The sequence below is a fragment of the Anguilla rostrata genome, chromosome 4 (genome assembly GCF_018555375.3).
Source record: "Anguilla rostrata isolate EN2019 chromosome 4, ASM1855537v3, whole genome shotgun sequence".
Classification (NCBI taxonomy): Eukaryota; Metazoa; Chordata; class Actinopteri; order Anguilliformes; family Anguillidae; genus Anguilla; species Anguilla rostrata.
In genome coordinates this window covers 8,847,257-8,868,672 of record NC_057936.1, presented here as the reverse complement: position 1 = coordinate 8,868,672, position 21,416 = coordinate 8,847,257, and the positions used below count along the sequence as shown (strand labels likewise).

The window sequence follows — 21,416 nt, the reverse complement described above, 5'->3', positions numbered from 1 at the left end:
AGGCTCTACTAGCTGTTGTTCTAAGCTTATTATACATAACTGTGTAGTAGTTTTAACTTTTTGTACCATAGAAAAAGTGATTTATAAAGCCAAATTGTAAAACATATACATATATATTTAGTTTCTTGAACTGTTGTAGGAAAAAAATAAATGTTATTCATCTGTGGCCTTCAGAATCACTGTTGGTCTTTTCCCTGTATGTTGAACTTCTTGCCTTGATGTAGATGAACTGCACCCAAGCTCAGCGACGTCACTTAGCCTCTCGTGATCCCGATGAACAGAAACGCGTTAAAAAATCTAATTGCTGGTACTCTGAAGAATATGCTGAACTCAGTGACTTTTCCCTCTTGTGAGAATTTCTTTCTTTTCTCTTCTTTTTAAGAAGGCAATTTGTCATTTTTGAAAACATCACTTACTGGCGACATGCCACTTTCACTCCCCCCGACCCCCCCCCTCCCCCCCAGAACTGTTTCTATCTATAATTGGAATCTTTGTTAAAATGGTTAGATTTTTAGAAGTCATTTAAGTGTGTGACTTGTCCGTCACAAAAACAGTACTTTTGCTGCATTATGTGATTGGGGAACGTCATTTTCTTCAATGTAATTTCTTAATGTTTTTTTTTTTTTGTAATGCTGGTTAGTCTTTTGGCTGAGGGGTTGTTTTTTTATTGGTCTAGTTCTGGTTCTCATTGCAAATATATTGAACCTTTATCTCTAAGTATTTTTAAACCTGTTTTTTGACTACACTTTACCAGGCCAACAAGCAGGCCAGGGACTGTAACACACTGCATACTTATATTGTATTTTGTACTGGCCAAAATGTCCAATAAATGGGTGTAAAAGTTATACTACTTTGCAGTATGCATGTCCTTCTTATTAATAATGGTCATTACAAAATGGCAGATTCTACACGTTTAGGAAAATTAGGCAGTTTAATGAACCAATTAATTAGCTCGAGCCTGCTCCTTGGTACATATATACATCATGACAAACTCCACACAGATTCCAAATCCAACGCAGAAATATGTACAGTCAACCCCTGTAGGCTCCTAAATATAAAATTCAAGTTTTCATGGCAATACCGCTCCAGATATGCACGAGGGGCAGGGCTGACGTCTCAGTCACACTTTCTTCAGCCGAAGTCTGACGTCCAAAGTCTTCAATCTCAAGGCACAAACTATTCACATTGCATACCGCACAAAACAAACAATGTCGCAAAGAAAAGAACTTGCACTCTTCCCCAAATAACAAACTGGGTTTGGATTTTCTGTCTGCACACCGCACAGCCGGGAGGTCTTTGTATTTGATTGGTCGATGTTCTGAAGGGTCAGGTGACCAGACCCCGATCCCAGGATAGTGCACGAGCTCTGAATCGAGAGGAACAGTCCCAAGCTGACCACGCCCCTGCTGTGGAGCCGGACCCGTCGCCATGGCGTTCCCCAGCGCTCCTTCAGAGACCTGGAGGGAATGCTGGGAAGCCGGAGGCTTCGTTAAACACACAGTGGGCGGGGCTACCGCGTGCCGTCAATCACCGACTCCCAATGAACCAATCAAAAGAAGGCTGTCTGTAGCGACACACAGATGGGTTAAGATCGGCGAGTCACGGGCGGGGACTTTGAGGGCTCTCTCCGTGCCGGGGGGGGTGGGGGAGGGGGGTCACGGCGCCTCCCTTCGCCATTCTGAAAGTGCAATAAGAGTGTTTCCGGAAGATTCCAGAAAGGGCGGAGGGTCCCGGTCACCTCACAACGAGCAGCCGGCCATGTACTTCCCTGCAGAGGAACACACACACACACACACGTGCACGCACACACACACACAGGTCCGTCAGTCTCTATGCCTTCATTACAGTAGGGGCGTTTAGCAGATGTTCTTACTTAGACAACTTTCTCATTTTTTGCAACAGCAATGCACTACCTGCCAATCAAACATGCAAAGTTTTAGGCTACAGGCCCAGATCCCTCATCGCTACAGCACACCATTACGCCATCTTCATAATGCGGTACTTGTGCTAGTATCAGTTCGGAATGAGGAACAACCCTCGGTCACCATCGGAAAGGCCTTTCTGCATGTGCTGAGCGATTACTGCTGACTTGGGGGTTAAGCTGATGGTGGTGATGATGATGATGATGGTGTGTAACGGCAGCAGTATTGTACCTGTGGCAAACCTCTTCTTCACCAGGGACATGCGGTACCGGCCGCCCACCAGCTCCACGCCCAGGCCGGACAGCGCCGCCCCCGAGCCCGTAAACTGCACCGCCAGGCTGGGGGGCGGGCCCCGGGGGGCCTCCAGACACTGCAGCGGCCAGCGTTCTGGGGGGGGCCGGGGGAAGGGGTCTCAACAGCGTTTGGTCTGCTGTTCAACACCGCCTCTCAGTCCAAAGAGGTAGAACACCACTGAGTCACAGCGTCTTAGCCCTTTAGGTGTAGTCACAAATCCTGATGTAGAATGTCTTAACGACCATTCAATGCTGATGTCACAATCACTGCTGGTAACTGAAAGCAAAGGAGTTCTAGAACACTGACTTAAGAATTCTGGAAAAAAAAAACATTCCAAAACACCAACTCTTCAACTGTGGCCTGAAAGCTGCTGTGAAGTTCTGTAAATGGCGCCATGACAACATTAGGGACTGACTGACAGACCAGACAAACAGACGCTCTCTCTCTCCGAGGGTCTGAGAAGGGAAGTTTACTTTCTGTGAGATTCCTCACTAGCTGTAACCACCCATGAGCTAGTGAATCTTCAAAAGAAACTGTCCATTGGTTCATTAGCATAGCCCCGCCCCCACAGCTGGGCAGTCTTATCCACAGCAGTTCCAGGTTATGGGACTGGTAAGTTCCTGCACCCAAACACCAGTGTTCATTTCCACGTCCGTACAGGACAGAGGTGGCAATGAAACCCGTCAGAAACCAGCGCTGAAAATACAGGCCTATCACCTACATGTCACTGACTCCGGTTGCCATGACAGCGTCTTTCAAAAGTGCAGCAAAGCTATTTGGGTAATTAAGCGAGGTGACATCAGCCGAATTAATCTGTCCCTGGTTCTTAAAATTAACGAGGCCTTCCACTGTCTTAAACCTGAAGTACATAAACCCCACGATCACCCTGAAACCAACAACCCCCCCCCCCCCCCATCCCCCGACCGCCGCCACCCCCCCAGCCCCCTCCACGTGCATCAGATCCCAAAACCCCCCGGCCCACACCTGCCCACGCTGCCCACGCCGAACCTGTGCCTTTCACATGCTAATGCCGCTAGTTAAGATAATGACACGGCTGGAGGAAGTGGAGCGTACAGAGAGAGAAGGGCGCTGAAATCTCGCCCGGGGCCACAGCCTGCTGAAGGAGGAGAGTTTTCCTGCCTTTCAGCTGAAAGGCATGATGGGTAGGCATTCTGACAGAACTGACAGAACAGGACGCAGACGGGCTTCCAGAAGGCCTGACAGGACGGTACTGGAGCACTGACCTTTGCTGTTGCTGGTGGGCGAGAGGTTAGGCAGTTTCCACAGCAACCGTCTTTCCTCAGCATTCCTGCAGAGAGAGGGAGAGAGAGAGGGAGAGGGTGGGAGACAGAGAGAGAGTCAGTGAAGTTACATTATTATACTTGGGCCTTTCGCGAATGTTAAAAGGGACTTGGAAGTATGCGCATACGACAGAGCTAAAATTGTACAGGCAAGTTCAAGAACCGCAAACACAAGTTTCCGCCCCCAAAACTCTTGAGTCCTTCTATCTCAAAGCCACTGCACACAGCAATGGCACCTAACTCTGACCACACAATCTAACAGCACCTCCCACTGGCCTGCACTGACAGCATCTTTCATTGGCCTGCACTAACAGTCAAGTCAAAGTATTTATATAGCATTTACAACAACCACAGTTGACCAAAGTCAGCTGCTTGAACAGGCTTAATACCAAAAACAAATATAAAAGTAATATATATAACAGCACCTCCCATTGGCCTGCACTAACAGCACCTCCCATTGGCCTTCACTAACAGCACCTCCCATTGGCCTTCACTAACAGCACCTCCCATTGGCCTTCACTAACAGCATCTCCCATTGGCCTGCACCGTAAAAGCGCCTCCTCCTGGTCGGTGCTCACCAGGACGCGCTCCATTGGGCGTTTCACAACAGACCTACGCCAGCTGGCCTTGCACTGGGAGCAGCACTACCATGGGAGCCTCACTAACAGCTACCTCCGCCAACGGCCTGGCACCGAGCGCTCACACCTGGCGAGGGAGGCTACAGGGAGACGAGGGGGAGGCGGCATGGGGGGGTGGAGGAGGGGGGGAGGAGGAGCAGGGACGGACGGAGCTCGGGCAGGGGGGGCCACAGGGGGGAGAAGCAGAAGAGAGTAGTACAGGGAGAGGGCGGTCACAGCCGGTGCGGCAGACACTACGACAACAGGAAGGAAGCAAGTCAGAGTCCTGCGCTGACACCTGAGAGAGAGGGAGAGGGAGGGAGGGAGAGAGAGAGAGAGAGAGAGAGAGGGAGAGGGGGAGGGAGGGAGGGAGGGGAGAGAGAGAAAGGGAAGAGAGAGCAAGGATAAAGAGAGAAGGAGGTGAGTTAGGAGAAATGTGGGCAGTAAGAGGGGATGCAGAACAGAAAGAAGAGACTTAACTAATAAGCCAGTAAAATTCATACAAATACAAAAGATAAAAAACAGTAATGATGTCAGCAGCGTTTTTAAAATGGCGAACACAAACGGCATGTTAAAGAGAGGGGGGGTCACGCGAGGCTGGCAGAACTCACCTGGTACTTGAGTACGGTCACGTTGTAGTAGGAGGCCTGGGGGTTGAGCTGGGCCTCTCTCTGGAGCAGCGCGGTGAGGGCCTGCATGTTGAACCAGTAATCTCTGCTCCCCGGGTCGCTCTGCGACGGGTCACTGCCGACAGCCACGCACGCAGTTACTCACCGCTTAAGAGCCCCGGACACAGCCAAGAGGCCCTCGGGCCTGCCAGCCATTTACAAGCGCGCGGGCCGCCTACCTGAACAGCAGCTTCTGATTGGGCAGAAACTGGTCCACCCGAGCCGTGTTGACCAACCGGAAGCTGAGGACGGGGGTGCTGGGGTTGGCGGCGAAGATGCGGGCGATTCCGGCGGGGAAGGACATGGTGAGATCGCCTGTGATCTTCACCAGACAGCTGGGGGAGAGAGAGCCAATCACAGTTCTGCGTGAGTGTGTGCTCTGTGCTGATTGGTGCATCAGACAGCTGAGGAGAGAGCCAATCACAGTTCTGTGTGACAGTGTGCTCTGTGCTGATTGGTGCAACAGACAGCTGAGGACAAAGCCAATCACAGTTCTGCGTGAGGGTGTGGTCTGTGCTGATTGGTGCATCAGACAGCTGAGGAGAGAGCCAATCACAGTCCTGTGTGAGTGTGTGGTCTGTGCTGATTGGTGCATCAGACAGCTGAGGAGAGAGCCAATCACAGTCCTGTGTGAGTGTGTGCTCTGTGCTGACTGGTGGACTAGCAGCTGAGGTGAATGCTAACAGCGGTGCTCGGTGAATGTTATTAGCAGAGCTTGGTGAGCACTAATAGCACAGCTTGGTGAATGCTAATATCAGTGCTCTGTGAATGCTAACAGCGCTGCTCTCTGAATGCTAATAGCAGAGCTTGGTGAATGCTAATAGCAGAGCTCAGTAAATGCTAATAGCACAGCTTGGTGAATGCTAATATCAGTGCTCTGTGAATGCTAACAGAGTTGCTTTGTGAATGCTAATATCAGTGCTCTGCGAATGCTAACAGTGCTGCTTTCTGAATGCTAATAGCACAGCTCGGCGAACGCTAACGGCGGTGCTGACCGGTTCTGCTCCCCGCCCTTGAAGTACGCGTTGATGTACTCTGTGAGGGCAGCGGCCACAGGCCAGGCCTCCTGGGCGCTGAGGGACAGGGGGCTGGGTCCGCGGGACAGGCCTGCCGGAGGAAGAGAGGCGTGGCTGAGCCAGTGTCCCAAAACACCCTGCTTTCATTCTGAATACACATACACACTCACCCAACACACCAGAGCTCAAAAAGCGTGGTTCCACCACCCTGTACGCCACATCACCGATAGCCCACATTTAAACACCTTCCTTATCTTACCACTCCCTTCCCATCTACGCTCTGAGATTTCTTGACCTCCATATACTCCTTTAGGCCATCAGATTTCCTTCCTTTGCAGAGAATGTGAGAGTGAAGTCATAGGTGCGGCCATGTGAAGCTAAGCTAGCTGCGCGGCGGTACTTGTGTACTGCGGTATTAATTGCTGGCTTGTTTGGCTAATGTTACACTTGATTACGAAAGGCCCTTCTGTGCCTTCTTGGAGATATTACACTTTCGCACTCCTGAGACTTAACGCCCACGCTCTCTCCACTTTCGTAAGCCACTCCGGATAAGTGCTTGTAATTTAATCAAACGTAATTAATGCAACTCTTAATATAAATTGGTGCTGCCCAGTCGCGTGCCACGGAGGTCTCAGGGTATAGAGGCTCTCATTCCTACCAATCACTACACCTGCTGATTTCACCAATTACATCCCTCCTCTCTAGTTGAAGGTGTGTTAAGTAGTGAAATCAGCAGGTGTGGTGATTGGCTGGAATGGAAACCCGCATACTCTCGGCCCTCCACGATTGGGCACCTCTGATATAAACACATCGACTGAGTGAAGGCATGTGTGGGGGCGTGTGTGTCAGGAGATACCCACCCCGGGCGGGGCTGGAGAGGCGTGGGGTAGACGTGGTCTGCCCCGCCCACTCGCTGGGACTGGAGGAGGACGAGGAGGTGGTAAAACCAGGACTGGGGTCGGGGAGCGGAGAGGAGCACACAGACCGGGACTAAAACACAGGAGGACACACAATTACAAACGAGAGGCCATTTTCACCGACACACCACTGAACACCTCCACACTATTCACACCCTAACACAGCAGTGCTACCCAACACACCACTGAATACAGACACATTATTCACATCCTAACACAGGATAATCCATGACACCACATAGAAAACATTTATGATCAAAGCATATATCTTCATTAAAATGACTATTTTCTTCATACGCACATTCCAGTAACATAGCACGGTATGTACCAAAGCACTTCAGCTTAAGCTCTCAGCTGAAGAATATAATGGCGGTGCCACAGCTGGGAATCAAACCAGCAACCTCTCAAGGCCAGTTCCCTAACAGTTACACTACATTCCCACCCAGTGTGTTCCACACTGCCTTTCTACATAACTCACCTGCGGACCATGAAAAAAAAAAACACACAAGCAGCGAAGGCTCCAGAGTACCAGAGTAGCGTTTCACTGAAAAAAGCAGCCCGGCGGTACGGGGGCCTTGAAATAAACTCAGAGAGGATTTCACGCAACGTTCGACGAGCTGTTTGACATCCACGGCGTACTACACGCAGAAGTCCTTCTGATCTAACGGAAGCAGAGCGCTGAGCTTCTGGGCTCTCCGCTGCTGTTATTACAGGAGAGAGAGAGAGAGAGAGGAGCGGCGCTACCGGCCTCTGCTCTTAAGGCTGCACCGCAGCTGTGGTACAGCTGGAGGATCTTTTCAGGACGGCGCGTGATGTCACAGCACTGATGTCACTCAGGGGGCGAGAGGGCAGTCTGTGGGCCTGCCCCGGGGGGTTAAATGGAATATGCTTCCCTCGAACCCGTGGCTCAAAACACACACCTGACGCGGGTCGGAACACACACCTGACGCGGCTCGGAACACACACCTGACGCGGCTCGGAACACACACCTGACGCGACTCGGAACACACACCTGACGCGGGTCAAAACACACACCTGACGCGGGTCAGAACACACACCTGACGCGGCTCGAAACACACACCTGATGCGGGTCAAAACACACACCTGACGCGGGTCAGAACACACACCTGACGCGGGTCAGAACACACACCTGACGCGGCTCGGAACACACACCTGACGCGGGTCGGAACACACACCTGACGCGACGTCGGGAGGAACGCGTCAGGAACACGCATCGAAAATGAAAATATGTGCTGGCTTTGCCCAATGTGGTTTACAGGCTCACACACCTCCTCCTAAGCTGTCATTATCTGGACTAATCCAGCCAAATTGCCATCTAGCTGAATGACACATTTCCCCAAACAAACACAGATAGTGCACACACACTGAATGCATTTAAAAATGCTGACAGAACCCAAGCAGTACTCAGATGAATGAGCTCCTTTCTCTGGTGTTCTTACAGAGAAACACTCTATGTTTATGTTAACAGAGATGTGTGTGTGTGTGTAAGAGAGGGTGTGCATGTAATGTATTGGAATAAGTCTGTGTGTCTGTGAGAGAGAGAGAGAGAGAGAGAGAGAGAGGGTGTGCATGTAATGTATTGTAACAGGGGTACTTGTGTGTGTGTGTGTTTGTGTGTGAGAGAGAGGGTGTGTTGTGTGTGGACAGTGTGTCTGTGAGAGAGAGGGTGTGTGTGCAGTGTGTCTGTGAGAGAGAGGGTGTATGGGCAGTGTGTCTGTGAGAGAGAGGGTGTGTGGACAGTGTGTCTGTGAGAGAGAGGGTGTGTGCGCAGTGTGTCTGAGGGGCCTTACCCTTTCAGGGCCACTCAGGGGCCCCGGGGTCCTGGTAGCTCGGGCAGGTCGGGCGGGGGCCGGCCCCAGGAGCTCTGTGCTCCCGTGCTGCGAGGGAGGGGGGGTCACTGCAACCAGGGATCAGAACAGCGCTCAATTACACTACCCCTTTAAGGTGTGACATCACACACATGTGATCAGAATGTTCTTGACTGAACATTCTAATGCTGATGTCACAATCAGTACTGGTGAGTTTTATGTTGTCTGATATAAACTGACATCTTGTGTCAGTTGTTATGTAATGTGTATCACAGTGTTATGTCAGCCTTATGTTGCAGGGTTCAAGTAAAGTGTTACTGTACACTGTATGTACACATGTATGCATGAACACATGTATGTACGTAAGTACACATGCATGTATATATGTATGTACTGTATATATGCACACAAGTACATACGTATATATGTATGTATATGTATGTATATATGTACACACGTATGTATGTATATATGTATGTATACGTATGTATGTATGTACTGTATATATGCACACACGTATGTATGTATGTATGTGTGTATATATGTATGTATGTATGTGTGTATGTATGTATGTATGTGTGTATGTATATATGTATTATATATGTATGTATGTATGTATATGTATATATATATATATATATGTATGTGTGTGTGTGTGTGTATATGTATATGTATGTATGTATGTGTATGTATGTATGTATGTATATATATGTATGTATATATGTATGTATGTATGTATGTATGTATGTATGTATATATGTATGTGTGTATGTATATATGTATGTGTGTATGTATATATGTATGTATGTATGTATATATGTATTATATATGTATGTATGTATGTATGTGTGTATGTGTATGTATGTATGTATGTATGTGTATGTATGTGTGTATGTGTATGTATGTATGTATGTATGTGTGTATGTATGTATGTATGTATGTATGTATGTATGTGTGTATGTATGTATGTATGTATTTATATATATATATGTAAACGTATGTATGTATATATGTGTGTATGTAAGTATGTATGTATATGTATGTTGATATGTATGTATGTATGTATGTAGCAGCGCGTCAGAGCTCTGTGCTGGGTACCTGTGCCGGCGCAGGGCTCTGTGTTCAGATGGTTCTGCAGCTCAGAGCTTCGTGTGAGCGGCAGGCCGTTTCTGACAGGCTCCTCCTCTGGGACTCTCTCCTTCCTCTCCCCGTCCCGCCCCCCAGCTGCCCCGCCCTCGCTGAAGGGGTTCCCCACGGACCCCCGGTACGCCCGCTCCCTTTTGGGCTGGGGGGCGGAGCCGGAGGGGGGGAGGGTCCTGCCGCCGCCGCCGCATTGGGCGGCCTGGTGCGTGGGGCTGCCAATGATGGTGATGGAGAAGGGGTCCTCCGGGGAGTCCAGAACCGGGGGGGCGGGGTCCCGGTCAGCACGAGCGCCGGACGAGCAGGAGGAGGACGAGGAGGAGGAAGGGCGCGGGTCTCTCTGCGCCTCCGGCCCCTTGCCGCCCCGGGACCTGCAGGGCGGGGGAGGGCCCCAGGACGGAGGCGAGGGCGGAGCCTCCACGAAGGCGGCCAGGAAGGCGTCCTGCGGCGGGATGTGCCGGCAGGTCCACACCGTGGGGTCCGGCTGCGGGGGGGCCAGGGACCGGCCGAACGCGGGCGCGCCGAACGCGGGGTCCGGAGCGCCGGGGGACGGGGCCCAAGGGCAGGCGGGCTCGCTCTGCGCGGGGGGGTCAGGGAAGGCTGAGAGGAAGGGGTCCGGGGGCCTCCCCGGGACAGCCGGGCCCCTGCTCTGCGGTGCCGAGGGCCAGGCCGCCCAGCTGGCCGGCTCCGGAGAGGGCCCCAGGGTCTGATGGGAAGGCGAGTCCAGACCCGAGTCCTCCACATTCTCAGGGGAGGAGGAGTCAGAGGAGAAGGCGGGATCTGGGGACGGGGCGGGGACAGAGAAACAGGATCGTTCTGTTCTTTCCCCCTCACTTTCCCTTCTGTTGCACCGAGACCGAATTCTGAGACCCAGTTTTCTGGGCTCATAAATCAAAGCTGCCAGATTTATGACATTTTTAGGACAGCAGAACGAGTTCCTTCCCCAAAACCCTCTCAAGCTGCTCCCTACCGGCCAGACTGCTGGACTTACAGGCCGACTCCAGGGGGGGCCCAAACAGCGCCTCAGAACCCGACACTGTGGAGCTCAACCTGCAAGGGAGAGAATACAGTCCACATAAAGGCCAAATATAGTGCAGCAATTCTCACAGAATCCAGAGCTGGGCCGTCATTTGAGTTCCAATTAAATAAATTCAAGAAATGAAATTAAATTCAGTTGTAAGTCGCTGACTGAAAAATCATCACAGTACATTATGGCTATTTTTCAATTCATTACCAAACTGAACCCCGCACCCCCCATCCCCAACCTTGACCAAATCAAATAGAGTCATTTTTTTACCTGGTACGGTCAGAGCTGGCGGTCGATCTCGCCCGCCTGTCCCGCTCGCTCTCTGCAGCAGAGACACACATTCAAACGAGCCCAACCACTCAGCTGAGCAGACCAGCGCTTCAGTAATCATCAATCACAGCTGTAAGACTGCACAGACTCCTCATATGTGTGTTTATACCATACTGCATCTTCTGCCTCTGGTTGTCATTTACGATTTAAAAAATCAGGAAATTGATCAGGAAAAACACACATCCCTGAAATACGGAGGACATGTCATCGGCTCAGCTTGCAGAAGAATGTTTCAGCGGACAGTTCTCTGTCATAGTTTAAACTCGTCTTTCAGGTGCTGACCGACAAGCTGCAGGTGTGTTAAAATGGCTCTTTCAGCCCACCAGTAAGGGGCACACTTTAACCCGCGCAGTCTCAGGACATTCTGTTCCGATTGGCCCAGAAGGACTGGGAAAAGGTCGCGGCCAATCACAACACAATGCACCCCCAACAATAACCGCACGGGAAGCTCTGGCCAATGTTTTATTTTTTTTTGTACAGAACACAATTTCCTGCTTGTTCTAGGTGAACCATGTTCGCTCCAGCCCCGCACGCACGCACACGCTCGCACGTACGCTCAAAGAACAAACGACTCCATTACTTCAGAAAAAAAAAAAACCCTCAAAGTGTGATTTGAATTTAGATTCATTCGAAACCGGGCAATTTTAGAGCTGCCACGATCTGTATGAGAGAGGGCGGCGTTTATTCTCGGGACAGCGTTTACACTGTCAAACTCACGGCAGCGTCTGCGCAGGGAATTCGGCAGGAGCCAAAATCAATGGCCCAGGAGTGCCAGGCCAGCATTTTATGCTTCAGGAGCAGCAAGACATCACAGCAGGCCAGAGATTTTGTTAGTGGGGGGGGGGGGGGGGAAACAAAACAAAAAAAAAAAAGTCCCCTTCAGAGTGCTCAGCAGATGAGCACAGGGTGATGAAACTGGGACGCGGGGAAAACCCAAAAATACCACGGGATTTTTTTTTTTAGCCTCGTGACCCGAGTCCTTTCACCACCCCTCTTGTCCCACGTCCCGGAGGGTGTGGCGTATCTAAAACTCTGCTACGCCAACTTGCCCTCTCTCCCACTCCCCAATGCTTAGCACCAGCATAATGGGAGACAGACTCAATTCCCTATGTCGATCTTCTCATTGGTTAGCCGATTAGGTCAAATGGGTTTTTTTTTAAACCCTTACTCAGATGCATTAGCAGAGGGTTGCATGAAGAATGTGATAAAATGACCTCTGGGCAGCTACACTGTTCTAGTAAAAACAGGCTCCTCAATCCCAGCAGCCATCAAACCCGGAAATGAACCCTGAGAGGTGTGAGATCACGAATATGCAGTGACAATGTTCTTACTGTAACTGAACATTCTAATGCTGATGTCACAATCACTACTGGCAACTGAAAGTAGTGGAGTTCTAGAACACGGAATTTTGTAAAAACATTCCAGGGAAACCTGCTCCTGAAAGGGTTAAGAAGCAGCGCGTGCCGGCGCTGGAGAGGGAGAGGACTGGAGCTGTGAGCTTCCGGAAGGCCCTGCTTGCGCTCTTCACTCGAAGAAGAGGTGCGGTGTTCTTAGAGGGCCCGCGTTAATGAGCCATCGCACAGCAGGAAGTAACAGGTCAGCCACTCAACACACCGCCGTGCGGCTCGGAGCTGTGAAGAGGGCGGACGCTGAACGCCGACGCTAAGCGTCCCGACGCCGCCCGCCGCGCCCTGCGCCCCCGGCGTGTTCACTCACCCCTGCGGGGGGCGCTGTCTCCCTCCCCTTCCGAGCGCGGTCCGGTCGTGCAGCTGGAGTTCCCTGAGACGTGAGCATGAGAGGAGAGGAGAGGAGAGGAGGGGAGTGAGAGAGAGGATAAGAGAGGAGAGGGGAGGGGAGGGGAGGAAGGGAGTGAGAGAGAGGATAAGAGAGGAGAGGAGGAGAAAGAGAGGAGGGGAGAGGAGAGAAGATGAAAGGATGAGGAGAGGAGAGAAAGATGAGGAGAGGAGAAGAAAGAACAGAGGAGAGAGGAGGAGAGGAAAGGAGTGGAGAGAGAAGAGAAGAAAAAAAGGAGAGAAGAGAGAGGAGAAAAGAGAGAGGTGAGAGGATGAGAGGAAAGGAGTGGAGAGAGAGGAGAGGAGTAGAGAAAAGAAGAGGTGGAGAGAGAGGAGAGGAGATCAGAGGAAAATTCAGCACCACGCACTCTTATTCATCTGAGCCCCACCCTCCACCAACCCTCACACTAGGAGGTGAGCTAGCCTAGACTCACTCCAGACTGGGTACAGGCAGAGAGAGGGTATGGGAGGACAGGGCACACGAGGACAAGCCTCATTCCTAAAGCGTCTCAGAGAGCTGATCTAAGATCAGGCTTCTCCTGTCCGTATCCTCACCCAAATACATTATGAGCTAACAGGGCAAACTGATCCTAGATCAGCACTCCCACCGTGAAAGGCTAAAGGGAATATGGGACACCTGCCACTGACAGCCATAGTAACCCCTCCACTTCCCCACACTAACACAGGGTAGTCTGTACACCAGAGGCGCTACCAATTTATGGCAAACAAAGCACAACAGATTAAAGGCCCTACTTACGGGAGAGCTGTCTCTTGGCTGAGACCTGTTGGGAAAGAGAAGGAGAAGACAGAATATCAAATTTTGCCGGCAGACTTCCTGCCTTTAACGAGGCCTGTAAAATGCCTCTTCAAACACATCGGCGAAGCTCCAAGAGAGCGAGTCCTCGCTTTTCATAAACAAACGGGACACACTGTGTTTTCGGCTGCGCCCCTCACGGCTAATCTGTGACTAATTAAACGAACGCAGCGGGCTCAGGACCGCAGCTCCCTTTGCATGCTTATCCAACCAGGACAATGTGTTTTTGGAAATAAAAGCAACGGCAGTAACTGGGAACCAAACTCGGGAGTTTCCCCTGTATACGCCTGCGACATTTCTCAGCGCAGGTCAGTAAACTGAGAAGCGAAACACTGGGAGTGTATCGATTCAAAGGGCAACGATCCAACATGCAAAAAACAGATCCGTACTGTGATGAATCATAGCAAAATATTTATGTAAATGTCCATAATCTCACAGCGGTTTGGCTTCTAGCAACTCTGCCAACATCACTGTTTATGATTCCGACTCGACCTCACCATCGCTTGCGCTAGTGCCATTTTTCCTTCTGTTAAACCTGACATCGGTGTGTTTTCACACTCTCAGCCTCATTTTGGTTGTACAGTGCGTGCACACTGTAAAAAGACTGTATTAGCTGGACCATATATTTTGATCATTTCTTCCAATATTGGATCGTTTTGAATCACATCATAGCAAAATTTGTCTGCAGCCCTAGCCCCTAGCCACGCTCTAGCCCCGCCCCCAGCCCCGCCCCCGGCCCCGCCTCCTACCCCTCGGTTGGGGGGCAGGGTGAGCGTCCCCACGGTGGCGCGCAGCTCCATTTCGCTGGCGACCGAGCTCCCGCGGCCGCCGCTGCCCACGGGCCGGATCTGGATGCGGAACTTCTTGGGCTCGTCGTCGTCGAAGTCCGAGTCGCTGGAGTAGAAGTTGCCGTCTTTCTCCTTCTCCTGAGCGCAGCGTACCGAGGCACTCAGTCAAGGACCAGAACCCTTAAGGAACCCTTAGAGAACCCACACAGAACCCTTACAGAACCCGCACAGACCCCTTACAGAACCCGTACACATCAGGGTTATTCAATGCTTCCTTCTGGGGTTCAGATTTCTTTTTTTAAAAATGGTGCGTGTGGGACGGACATTTTCCATGTGATGGGAAAATAGACTTGTACACAGCCTGACATAGAATGGGCAATCTCCCCATAAAAAAAGACGAATTTGTGGATCTGAACATCGACAAATTTTCCCACAAACTGTTACATAGTGTAAGACAGGAGTCCTCAATCTTATCCAGAAAGGGCCGGTGTGGGTGCAGGCTTTCATTCCAACCAAGCAGTTACACACCTGATTCTACTAATCAAACACTAGCGCCTTTGCTAAGGACCTTGATTAGTGGAATCAGGTGTGTAACTGAGTGGTAGGAATGAAAGACTGCACCCACACCGGCCCTTTCTGGATAAGACTGAGGACCCCTGGTGTAAGAGTACAAGGTAGGGGATTCTGGATTATAATTGGCATTGTAGCCATGTGTACACACAGTAGACACCCTCATAATACGTCCACTGAGCAATTATCATCCCATAATTCTGTCACTAGGGGGGAGTAAGTACAGTATGCTGACCCTACAGAGGTGCAGACATGGAGATCGAGATTGGCCAGTGATTGGCTGAAAGAGACCACTCTCCTGGGCTGTGTTCCAAAAACTCCAAACTCACATCCTCCCTCCTTGATGAGACAGGTGAAAGCAGAGAGGCAGAAACGTCTCCTGGCCAATCAGCAGTCAGTTCACATCAGTGTAATAATCTCAGAGGATGTAAGGCAGTGTGTGAATGGTCAAGCCGGCTGCTGACTGAAAGGAAACTGTAGAACCCTGGCCCTGCAGGACTGGAGACCTCCGGTGTAAAACAAGGGAAAGCAGACCCCTCACAATGATGGGGTACGCTTCACTTTTTAATAATCACTACAAAAATATGGCTGCTGGGACGAAAATCTTGGGTTCCACAGTTCCTTCCACGCTGCTGTATTCAAACTGCGACGCAAAGCACATTAGATCATCGCTAGTTTCTGTTAGGACATATATAAAAGTGTGATTTCAGAGGTTACTTTCGGATCCAAAAAGGTTTTCACAGGCCAAACACGAGAGCCCTATCATCATGTGAGAGGGTAATTAGAAGCCGAGACAAACAGAAAGAACCAAACGTCACTGATGAACTCATTTAAACCGGGGTTGAAACACTTGCTGTTCTTGTATCAAAACAAACATCAAAAGGCTAACATTAAGGATGCAGCTGTTTCATATTTTAACTATTATTCCAGTCCTGTCCATTCACAGGCCTGGGAAAACAGCTTGTGTGCACGTGCAGTTCTTCAGGGTGTTTCTCCAACCGCGACAGAAAGAGGGGGGGGGGAACACAACGCACGCGTGTTCGAGAGGAGGACGAGGCTCCGCTGCAAACTGCAGCACTTCCTGTGGAGCTCGCGCAAGCCGCTCAGCCCCGCGAATAGAAACGCTGTCCCTTCAGCTTCCGGAACCTACCGCTCTGTTTTTATCTCTATACCTTTCCTGTCAGCGCTTTCCTCACACGTGTGAAAGTGTGTGTTGCGTATGTGTGTGCGTACATGTGCGTGTGATATCTCTGTCATCATGTGCCTGGGGACAAGGCGTTTTGCTCAAAGTACAATTTGAAAAACAAAAGCAAACAAATCTCTGAACCCATCCTTCCAGATATAACTCGGGAGTTCAACTAATAACGTGTATTAGCAAAAAAAAATGCAATATGCTACATGCTATGGCATGTTTGGAAAGAGCAAGAAAGCCTAAATCTCCACTCAGAAGGACCCAATGCTACCCATGGGATTAATAAAATGTTCTAAATTAATCAGCTACGCATTCATATTTTTCTCAATATCATGTCTGAGAGCTTCTGTCAGCCTTAAAATCATAAAGCCATCAACTTCTGCACACATTCAGTACATGTGAATGTAGCCCTGTACACACGTCGCTGGCCGGCCAATCGCAGTCAAGGATATCGTTCTCGGCGACGTCGGCGCGGATCACGAAGCCCTCCTCGTCCACCTCCGGAGAGTTCTGCGAGCAGAGGGAGAGGGAGAGGACGGTGTCAGCAGCCTTCTCAAACCCGCAGGCTCGAACTGATAACGCTAAAGCCAGAAAAGCAGCTAATGGACAGGTCAAACGCTGAAGCGGAAGCTGCGGTAGCTTCTGCAGACCAGAGCCTGCGCGCATAATCAAAGAGCCTCACAGTCTCACAGTGACAGTGCAGATCTAGCGTCCGTCATCTCAGTCTGTATCCTAACTATTAGAGCCCGACCGATGCCAGATTTTTGGGTCCGATGCCGATCCCGATTTTGGAGAGTCCTAGCCCACCGATTACCGATGTTCTGACCGATATTTTGTCAAAAATTTGAAAAACGTATATTTTATTAAAGTTTCTATATTTAAGAACAAATAAAAATAAAAATAAACACACAAAGAACTTTTTAGATAAAAAAATGTAAAAGATGATATTAAATTAAATATATATATATATTAACGCCATCTTCAAGTGTGTGAAATCAAAATAACTCCACACCTTGCTTTTACTCCTTTCTTTTATCGGCCAAACCGATATATCGGTCGGGCTCTACTAACCATGTCCGGTTTGGCAATACGGCTCTTGAGGTCACGCTGTATGGTGCACGCAGTCACAGCCACAGGGGCGTGGTTAGGCGCGAAGCGATACGGCAGGACCTCGAGTGCCGTATTGTTTTTATCAAAAGGACACAGCATGCAGAAACAATGAACAAAATACATTATTATCAATTTTGTAATATTTGTATGTAACGATTCGGGCACGGACCGATACTGCTTACAAACAGGCAGTCCGATTAACTGCAGAATGCAGTCTGAGCCAATCAGCATCCAGGATGGAAACCACTTGTTTTTTTTACTATGTGGACATGGAGCAGTGATAGGAGCTTGCAGGGTATAGTACCCAGAGGTACATGGCTTTTTTGTGGACGGTAAGATTAGAGCGTGGAGCAGTGACGGGAGCTTGCAGGGTATAGTACCCAGAGGTACATGGCTTTTTTGTGGAAAGTAAGATTAGAGCATGGGGCAGTGACAGGAGCTTGCAGGGTATAGTACCCAGAGGTACATGGCTTTTTTGTGGAAAGTAAGATTAGAGCATGGGGCAGTGACAGGAGCTTGCAGGGTATAGTACCCAGAGGTACATGGCTTTTTTGTGGAAAGTAAGATTAGAGCATGGGGCAGTGACGGGAGCTTGCAGGGTATAGTACCCAGAGGTACATGGCTTTTTTGTGGACGGTAAGATTAGAGCGTGGGGCAGTGACGGGAGCTTGCAGGGTATAGTACCCAGAGGTACATGGCTGTGTGTGAACGGTAAGATTAGAGCGTGGAGCAGTGATAGGAGCTTGCAGGGTATAGTACCCAGAGGTACATGGCTTTTTTGTGGATGGTAAGATTAGAGCGTGGAGCAGTGACAGGAGCTTGCAGGGTATAGTACCCAGAGGTACATGGCTTTTTTGTGGACGGTAAGATTAGAGCGTGGAGCAGTGACAGGAGCTTGCAGGGTATAGTACCCAGAGGTACATGGCTTTTTTGTGGACGGTAAGATTAGAGCGTGGGGCAGTGACAGGAGCTTGCAGGGTATAGTACCCAGAGGTACATGGCTGTGTGTGGAAAGTAAGATTAGAGCGTGGGGCAGTGATAGGAGCTTGCAGGGTATAGTACCCAGAGGTACACGGCTGTTTTGTGGATGGTAAGATTAGAGCGTGGGGCAGTGACAGGAGCTTGCAGGGTATAGTACCCAGAGGTACATGGCTTTTTTGTGGAAAGTAAGATTAGAGCGTGGAGCAGTGACAGGAGCTTGCAGGGTATAGTACCCAGAGGTACGTGGCTTTTTGGTGGAAAGTAAGATTAGAGCGTGGAGCAGTGATAGGAGCTTGCAGGGTATAGTACCCAGAGGTACATGGCTTTTTTGTGGACAGTAAGATTAGAGCGTGGGGCAGTGACGGGAGCTTGCAGGGTATAGTACCCAGAGGTACATGGCTTTTATGTGGACAGTAAGATTAGAGCATGGGGCAGTGATGGGAGCTTGCAGGGTATAGTACCCAGAGGTACATGGCTTTTTTGTGGACAGTAAGATTAGAGCATGGGGCAGTGATGGGAGCTTGCAGGGTATAGTACCCAGAGGTACATGGCTTTTTTGTGGACAGTAAGATTAGAGCATGGAGCAGTGACAGGAGCTTGCAGGGTATAGTACCCAGAGGTACATGGCTTTTTTGTGGACAGTAAGATTAGAGCATGGGGCAGTGATGGGAGCTTGCAGGGTATAGTACCCAGAGGTACATGGCTTTTTTGTGGAAAGTAAGATTAGAGCGTGGAGCAGTGATAGGAGCTTGCAGGGTATAGTACCCAGAGGTACATGGCTTTTCTGTGGACAGTAAGATTAGTGCGTGGAGCAGTGACGGGAGCTTGCAGGGTATAGTACCCAGAGGTACATGGCTTTTCTGTGGACAGTAAGATCAGAGCGTGGGGCAGTGATAGGAGCTTGCAGGGTATAGTACCCAGAGGTACATGGCTTTTCTGTGGACAGTAAGATTAGTGCGTGGAGCAGTGATAGGAGCTTGCAGGGTATAGTACCCAGAGGTACATGGCTTTTCTGTGGACAGTAAGATTAGTGCGTGGAGCAGTGACGGGAGCTTGCAGGGTATAGTACCCAGGGGTACATGGCTTTTTTGTGGAAAGTGAGATTAGAGCGTGGAGCAGTGACAGGAGCTTGCAGGGTATAGTACCCAGAGGTACATGGCTTTTTTGTGGAAAGTAAGATTAGAGTGTGGAGCAGTGACAGGAGCTTGCAGGGTATAGTACCCAGAGGTACATGGCTTTTTTGTGGAAAGTAAGATTAGAGTGTGGGGCAGTGACAGGAGCTTGCAGGGTATAGTACCCAGAGGTACATGGCTTTTTTGTGGAAAGTAAGATTAGAGCGTGGGGCAGTGATAGGAGCTTGCAGGGTATAGTACCCAGAGGTACATGGCTTTTTTGTGGAAAGTAAGATTAGAGCGTGGGGCAGTGACGGGAGCTTGCAGGGTACAGTACCCAGGGACACACGGCTGTGTGTGGACAGTAAGATTAGAGCGTGGAGCAGTGATAGGAGCTTGCAGGGTATAGTACCCAGAGGTACATGGCTTTTTTGTGGACAGTAAGATTAGAGCGTGGGGCAGTCTGCTTCTGTGTACGCTCTCCGTGTGTCCTGGTGCGCGAGAGGAGCGAAGTGTCTGGTGCACCGTCATCACAGACGATGAGGCAGCCGGTCTCACAGCTACACAGCCGAAGTGATTAAACAGCTACGCTACAGGCTAGCCGACAGGACGCACTCGGGCTGTCTTACAGCTGTAGCACCGCCCACTGCTAACATTAGCTGATAACGGCTGGCAAAGTAGCATCACTCTCACCACTTACTCAGCGAGACAAGCTTCGGTTAACCCGTCTAGCTGATAAATGTGTAGGCGATAAAAAAATAGCGAGCTCTCAAGAGATGTTTATGTGACACCATAAAGGTAAATTTGCCTAGCGTTACAGAAAAAGCAGCAGTATCGTTACTACAGAAAGTTAAAATTCACCTGGGGGACAATTCAATTTCAGCTCATAAATTAACGAACTATAGCATGATGGGGAGTGAATAAAAATTTGGCGCTCATTAGAAACAGCAGATTTTGATGAAACAGATGTCTGCATCTAAAGTATTTCAAATACAACGATGCTCTAAATCAGGATTTTAGGACAGTGCTGACTCCACCCCCATTTCTTTCATTTGAAGGTGGAGAAATTAGCCTCACATTTACAAATACAGCAGGTACGGGTGGCCAGCTGTGCTAGGCTGGTGTGCTCCAGCTGCTCCAGCAGTCTGTCAGAAGCAGACTGAAAGGGGGCGTGTCTGTCTGTGTGACGCCTGTCCGTCACTCGGCCCCCCGGTCAGGGGCGGGTCTATTAAAAGCCTGTTGGCCGGAGACGGGTCCAAACCCCGCCCCCTGTTAGCGCCCGGGTTCTGGGAAGCCTAAAAATAGGCGGGGCAGATGTCTGGCTCCCGTCCGTCGGCAGGTTGGCAGAGGGGGGCGCAGAGAGGCGATGTGGAAGCGGTCTCACAGACGCGCGGTAAACACCCCTCACTAAAGGGGGACACCACCCCAGCCCCCCCTACCCCCACCCCCACACCACTCTGAGAGAGGGGCATAGAGAGCCAGGGCTTCAATGGGACTGGAACTGGCATCACACACACGTTCACTGGACCCGTTTTCTCTCCCAGTTGGGACAAGGTAGAAGTGGGTCAGCAGGGCTCTGTCTGAGCGTGTCACTTGCTTGCTCGCGCACACACGCGCACACATGCTCACTCACTCGCTCACACACACACACACTGCCCTGTTTAGCATGTCACTCACTCGTACACACACACACACGCTGCACAGTCTGAGTGTGTCACTTGCGCGCGCGCGCACACACACACACACACACACACACACACACACGCTCACTCCCGCACACAAACGCCGCCCTGTCTGTGGAGAGGACGTGGGGCGGTGTGTGTGCTCAGATCCAGGGGTACTCACTTGAGTCCCTGTCACGGCTGATTCCCTGAAACCACAAACAGAGAGAGAGACATGAGCAGCAGCTCCGATTACAGCTCTAATTACAGAGACAGGAGACAGTGTGTGTGAGGGAATATGTGTGTATGTGTTTATACGTGTGTGTATGTGTGC

The 21,416-nt window shown here is 50.2% G+C and overlaps 2 protein-coding genes across 3 annotated transcripts in view; both read right to left on the bottom strand.

Moving 5' to 3' along the window:
- rbbp8 (retinoblastoma binding protein 8) overlaps nucleotides 1–8,863 on the bottom strand; it is a 111,874-nt gene extending 103,011 nt beyond the window's left edge. For both annotated transcript variants that reach the window (XM_064330460.1, XM_064330457.1), the window contains exon 1: nucleotides 8,852–8,863. The gene's annotated coding sequence lies outside the window, so the exon portion shown is untranslated. The remainder of the gene's footprint in view (nucleotides 1–8,851) is intronic.
- LOC135254087 (F-BAR domain only protein 1-like) overlaps nucleotides 913–21,416 on the bottom strand; it is a 53,581-nt gene continuing 33,077 nt past the window's right edge. Inside the window, exons 11-27 of the mRNA XM_064334039.1 lie at nucleotides 21,267–21,291; nucleotides 16,671–16,728; nucleotides 14,418–14,605; nucleotides 13,612–13,636; nucleotides 12,778–12,840; nucleotides 11,002–11,053; nucleotides 10,675–10,754; nucleotides 9,663–10,484; nucleotides 8,547–8,653; nucleotides 6,679–6,808; nucleotides 5,798–5,909; nucleotides 4,982–5,137; nucleotides 4,746–4,878; nucleotides 4,355–4,432; nucleotides 3,449–3,569; nucleotides 2,154–2,309; nucleotides 913–1,768 (exon numbers count right to left, since the gene is read on the bottom strand). Of these exons, the coding sequence (XP_064190109.1) occupies nucleotides 1,740–1,768; nucleotides 2,154–2,309; nucleotides 3,449–3,569; nucleotides 4,355–4,432; nucleotides 4,746–4,878; nucleotides 4,982–5,137; nucleotides 5,798–5,909; nucleotides 6,679–6,808; nucleotides 8,547–8,653; nucleotides 9,663–10,484; nucleotides 10,675–10,754; nucleotides 11,002–11,053; nucleotides 12,778–12,840; nucleotides 13,612–13,636; nucleotides 14,418–14,605; nucleotides 16,671–16,728; nucleotides 21,267–21,291 (2,335 nt within the window). The 3' untranslated portion in view covers nucleotides 913–1,739. The remainder of the gene's footprint in view (nucleotides 1,769–2,153; nucleotides 2,310–3,448; nucleotides 3,570–4,354; nucleotides 4,433–4,745; nucleotides 4,879–4,981; nucleotides 5,138–5,797; nucleotides 5,910–6,678; nucleotides 6,809–8,546; nucleotides 8,654–9,662; nucleotides 10,485–10,674; nucleotides 10,755–11,001; nucleotides 11,054–12,777; nucleotides 12,841–13,611; nucleotides 13,637–14,417; nucleotides 14,606–16,670; nucleotides 16,729–21,266; nucleotides 21,292–21,416) is intronic.